Here is a 5,564-nt window from a genome sequence, read left to right as displayed (position 1 = left end):
AATGCAGAAACTTAAGGAAAAATTCCATGTAAGTGAAAGCAAAATGAGTTGAATTGTAAGTCCTACAAGGGAAAGATGAGGGACACACGAGGATGTTGAGATTTACGAGACAGGGTTAAAGCAAAGCAGCGCTTGGAGGAAAACGCATTTCTTTGGCTGCACTGACCAGGAAACAAGACAGATTTCAGACCTGAAGAAGGCATCACGAAGTTAGCATTCCTCCACTACCAACCAAAAGCAAAAAAAAAAAGATAAAGGCAAAAATGCAAACTTCATTTTCATTAAAACTAAGAGCTAGAAATGGGGGGGGGGGGCGCTCCCAAAGGCCACAGGAATTGAGCAAGAGCTGTGTGAAGGGCACACAGAGATGCCTGTTACAGATGCCAGCAAGCGGGGGCGAGGGCATTTCTCAAGGTGAGGGCACGCCCTGAGGGTCGGACCTAATTCCTTGTTTCTGAAGCAGGAACATGGGCTGGCAGCGAGTGCTTCCCTGGCCTTGTTTAGTTCCTGGAAGAGGGGAGAGGGAGTGAACCAGGAACAGAACAGGCCTTATTTGTAAAATGCAGGATCTTTAGGAAAAGGAAGAGGGAAGCTGTACTGTGTGAAAACCCTGATAGGCACAGACTTGTATTTAAAGCTAAAATGAACAACGAAACTCTGCTGGATTGGAAAATAGCTCTGGCTTCATTTTCCATATAAACTTTTTCAAATAGCTAGTCAAGTAAAAATTCACCGGTTTTAAAGATGAGGCTGTGAACAGTGGCTCATGCCTGTAATCCCAGCGCTTTGGGAGGGTAAGGTGAGAGGATCACTTGAGCCCAGGAGTTTGAGACCAGCCTGGGCAGCATAGCGAGACCTTGTCTCTACAAAAAACTAAAAACATCTTAGCTGAGCGTGGTGGCATGTGCCTGTGGTCCCTGCTACTTGGGAGGCTGAGGTGGGAGGACTGCTTGAGCCTCGAGGTCGAGGCTGCAGAGAGCTGAGATCGCGGCACCACACTTCAGCCTGGGTGACAGAGTGAGACACTGCCTCTAAAAAGATAAACTAAAAAAAAAAGATGAGGGGGGAACCAAGAAACAAAAGTGCTCCAAGAGGAAAGTAGAAAGGAAATAAGCAAACGAAAGAGCATGAGCTGTCTCCAGAAGAACTTCCCACAGTTGATGAAAATTCCAACGAAACGTTTTGCTGTGAGTTAAAAACTCAAGGAGGCAGTGCCCTAAGAATCCTAAGCACAAAGGAGAGCTACGGAGTGCAGGCGGGAGGGCCAGGAAGACATCAGGACGCGGCTGCGTGGAAGACAGAGGTAAACACATCACAGCCCTGAGCACACGGGGAACAGAAGCCTGTGGCGCAAGCCCATTCTTTCCTAAGGCAGAAGGGAAGCTGCGCCAATCCTAAGAACACTTACAATGGCATTTGTGAGGAGGGGCTGGAGTACCAGGCTCAGACAAGCCGAGTCTAAAAATTATGGTGGCCGTGCCTGCAATCCCAGCACTTTGGGAGGCTGAGGCGGGAGGATCGCTTGAGACCAGAAATTTGAGATCAGCCTGGGCAACACAGGGAGACCCCATCTCTATGAGTTTTTTTTGAGGCAGAGTCTCATTCCATCACCCAGACCAGAGTGCAATGGTGCAATCTCAGCTCCCTGCAACCTCTACCTCCCAGGTTCAAGCGATTCTCATGCCTCAGCCTCCCAAGTAGCTGGGATTACAGGCACACACCACCAGGCCCAGCAAAGTTTTGTATTTTTGGTAGAGACAAGGTTTCTCCATGTTGGCCAGGCTGGTCTTAAACTCCTGACCTCAACTGATCCACCTGCCTCAGCCTCCCAAAGTGCTGGGATTACAGGCATGAGCCACCATGCCCAGCCTTTTCTCTGCTAAATTTAAAAAGAAAGAAAAAATGAAATATAAATACAATACAAGAAAATTCTGAGAGAGAAGGGTAAAGAGGAGACCCTACATCAGCCAGACATGCAAAGGGACCACGAAGTGATACTGATTCAGACCCAACGGGACTGCCTGTGAACACACTGAGAGAGCAGCTAAACGAATAGTCCAGATACAGCCCCGAATGGTCCAGATACAGCCCCGAATAGTCCAGATACAGCCCCAAGTGCACATGGAACATTTAGCATCATAACAAAGGCAGGAGTTCGAATAATCCGGAAAGCATGAGCCACCGAAAACTGGGGTTGGGGCATCTCCGGAGCCATCAGGGGTTAATAAGAAGTGGTTCTGGCTGGGCATGGTAGCTCACGCTTGCAATCTCAGCACTTTGGGGGGCTGAGGCACACCTGAGGTCAGGAGTTCAAGACCAGCCTGGCCAACATGGGGAAACCCCATCTCTACTGAAAGTACAAAAATTATCTGGGTGTGGTGGTGGGTACCTGCAATCCCAGCTACTCGGGAGGCTGAGGCGAGAAAATCACTGGAACCCAGGAGGTGGAGGTCGCAGTGAGCTAAGATGGCACTACTGCACCCCAGCCTGGGCAAAAAGAGTGAAACTTCACCTCAAAAAAAACCAAACCAAACCAAACAAAACAAAAAACCAGAAGTGGTTCCTACTTTGTAACATACACCATGAAAAATTCCAAAAGGATCACAGGGTTAATCACACAAAAATGAAAGCAGAGCAGAATCAGAAGAAACAAGAGAATAAGCCTGGGGTAGCCAAAGATGTCATAAAACCCAGAAAAGATAAAAAACAAGAACACTAAATTACATAAAAATAAAAATATGAACATAAAAAAACACCGTAAGAAAAATTTAAAAACATGAAGAACTGGGAGAAAACATTTGAACTGTTGCCACAGAAAAGGTCTAATTTGTATTACATGTAATGAGCTGCTACAGATCAGTGAGAAAGACAACAACCCTACGTACAAATGGGCAAAGAACTGAAGAACAGGAAAAAGTGTCTTGAAACCCACGTGAAGATGCACGAGCTCCCGACAGAAGCGCTCACTCCAACCCCGCGGGCACCAGGAAAGTTCCGTCTGCCACAGGTGACTCTCCTCATTCACTGCTGCTGGGAGCAGCCACTGGGCGGGCAGCGGAGGCTGAGACGCTGTCCGCCACGTGGCGTGCACGCGGTCCTGACTAGACAAGCCCCCGTGGGCACCCACACGCGGATTTTCACACACGCTGTGCAGCATGTGTGCAAGGCTGCCACTCTAACATTATTTGTAATAGCCTAAAAGGCACACGAAGGAAAGAATGGTCAAATGAATGACGGAAGGTCTAAGGTAGGAAGGGAACGCCCTCTAAACAGGAACACAGGACGGACCCGTGTTCCCATCCCGATCGCATCGCACGGTCCATGTCTCCAGCCGCCTCAAAGCAGCGTCTTCTCTCCACGCTTCTCACTACATCATGGTCCCATGCAGTCTCCCCAAGGTACACCCTTCAGATGGATTTTCCTGAAAACTTCTTGAGACCACCAGCAGGCGCTGCCACTGTAACCCACTGAGTTTGCCAGGCCTGTGACTTAAGTACAGAGAAGAGTCTCAGGGCATCGTCATCTGCGCAGCAGGGCAGGACGGGATGAGGATGTGACTAACGCTTGTCTGGCCCGAGAGGCTGAGCACCACTGGGGTTGGCCTGGCTCTCCCCTGGGAACAGGGCCGTCTAAAGTGCACCAACACCTGCACGTCTCACCTGGGTTCCATTCCCAGTCAGGTACGCAGTGTACACGCGGGTGTACAGGGCTGTGTTATGAGGCATGGTTTCTGCCCTTCAGGGCTTTGCACCAACACCCGGGAAACCCTCAGGCGCTGAATGAGAGGTAAGGAGCCTCCACACATTACTCAGCCAAAGTGCAGGGATTTCAGGGTGTGGGAAGCAGGCAGGCGCTGACTCTGCACATGCCCCTCGGAGAGGGTGGCCCCCCCTGCTACCAGCCACGGGCAGCTCCTAGGGAGGGCAGTCTCCTACCTGGAGCTGAGTCACCATGGGAGGTGAGGCCAGAGGGGCTGGATCCCAGGTCTAGCAACCTCCACGTGTCCTGGAGCGTGCCGCTGGCAAAGGAGGAGGAGCTGTGGGAGTGGTGAACGAGCTCTTCAGGGTGCTCCTGAGCCTGGGGTGGCTTTGGAGGCCGGGCTTCTTTCTGCTGGGGTGCTTGACAGGTCACCGTGTGAATGCTGTGTTGTGTCTAGAAAAGACATCGTCTTGAAAGTCACTCCTCTCCCACCCAGAAGCCACAGGGCTCCCCCAAGCCACTCCCCTGGAGTGTGAGGAGACAGTGGGCCTGGTTCAAAGGCCCAGGCAGATGCTCCCAGGACCACCCAGGAGAGGCAGCTGCAGATAGTGGTGCAACCGGAGTGAGTCCCAGCGCTGGGAACCCTGGGTGTGGGCAGTGCCTAAATCTCAGTGCTTGTCTGAACACTTAGACAACACAAGTCTAGAGCAGAGGCCGCCCTGCTGCGATGGGCAGGGGCTGAAATGCAGGGCAGATGTACTGAGGGGCACAGAAAGAAAGGGCCAGCATGGGCCCCATGCGCTTAAGGGGCCCCAGGCCCTCCCAACACCTTTACCACCCTCATGGGACCACCCAGCAAGCACTCTGCAGCTCACCTGGCCATTGTGAACAGCCCTTGGTGACAACGCAAAGGCCCCTCCAAGAGGCCCAGAGCGCCTAGTCCCCGGCTTCCCTGCCGGCCACACCCCACAGCGCCACACCAGGACGGGCACCGCCGTTCTCACCTTCCGGCCTCGCAGGCCGTTGTGTCCGCCGCCCACCTGTGCCGAGCCGGGCCGCTGCTTCCCTGGGTGTCTGGAAGGACACTCATCCTCTGCGCTCTTGGTGTCCTGCCGTGGGGAGTTAAATGAGAGGACTCCGGCATTCACGTCACTGATGGTGAATGTCAGTGACTTTTCCCACTAGACTGGAAAGAAATGGCTTCCCACATTTCTGGTATTAGTCTCACGTCATCTGGTCACAACCCAGACCGAAGGGACCCGTTCCCCAGACAGGATAAGTGGAGCAGGCTTCCCCAATCACTCATTCCCAGGAGCCTCCTCAACAAGGCCAGGGCAGCCTTCACGCTTGCCTGGGGTGAGAGCCCCCAGCCCAGGGTGGCATTAATGGTTCCCGGTGCCAAGACCTGGCTGATCCTGCTTCTTCAGCCCATCACTGGTACCTCTGCCTGCCCCATGCCTGACGCCTCCCTCCTCCTGGTGGGAAGACTGTGGAAAGAAAGCCAAAAGGGAATACTAGGGAGCAGTGCCTAAGAACACAGAAAGGGAACGTGGAAGAAAACAGAAAGGAAAATTCAAAGCAGTGAGACCTGGATGGAGTCATGAGCAGTGGATGGCCCTCAGGAGGCCGTGGAACCAGCCCGGCTCTGCCCCTTCCCAGCACACCACGAGTGCAGAGCTGAGCTCAGCCCACGTTCACCGACGTTTGCCTGTTCGCCGAGGAACGTACACGCATGAGGTCTATTTAAGGTTGCTGGTGCCAGTGAACAGGGCACTGCCTGGTGCTCGCTGCCCCCAGGGCTTCGCCCTGGTGCTTTCTCATCAGACTCTTTGCCTATTTTCACAGGGTTATCTTTTTTTTTTTTT

General features: G+C 52.6%; 1 protein-coding gene across 2 annotated transcripts in view; it reads right to left on the bottom strand.

The window, feature by feature from the left end:
• Positions 1–4,016: 4,016 nt before the first annotated feature.
• The window catches only part of CCDC57 (coiled-coil domain containing 57), a 98,908-nt gene continuing 97,360 nt past the window's right edge, over positions 4,017–5,564 (bottom strand). For both annotated transcript variants that reach the window (XM_017524753.2, XM_037737152.1), the window contains 2 exons: positions 4,704–4,808; positions 4,017–4,152 (listed from right to left, as the gene is read on the bottom strand). In XM_017524753.2, the coding sequence (XP_017380242.2) occupies positions 4,786–4,808 (23 nt within the window). In that variant the 3' untranslated portion in view covers positions 4,017–4,152; positions 4,704–4,785. The remainder of the gene's footprint in view (positions 4,153–4,703; positions 4,809–5,564) is intronic.

This window comes from Cebus imitator, unplaced genomic scaffold (assembly GCF_001604975.1).
Source record: "Cebus imitator isolate Cc_AM_T3 unplaced genomic scaffold, Cebus_imitator-1.0 Scaffold36, whole genome shotgun sequence".
In the NCBI taxonomy this organism is placed as follows: domain Eukaryota; kingdom Metazoa; phylum Chordata; class Mammalia; order Primates; family Cebidae; genus Cebus; species Cebus imitator.
The sequence above is the reverse complement of the archived record's forward strand: the minus strand, read 5'-3'. Positions and strand labels throughout refer to the sequence as shown.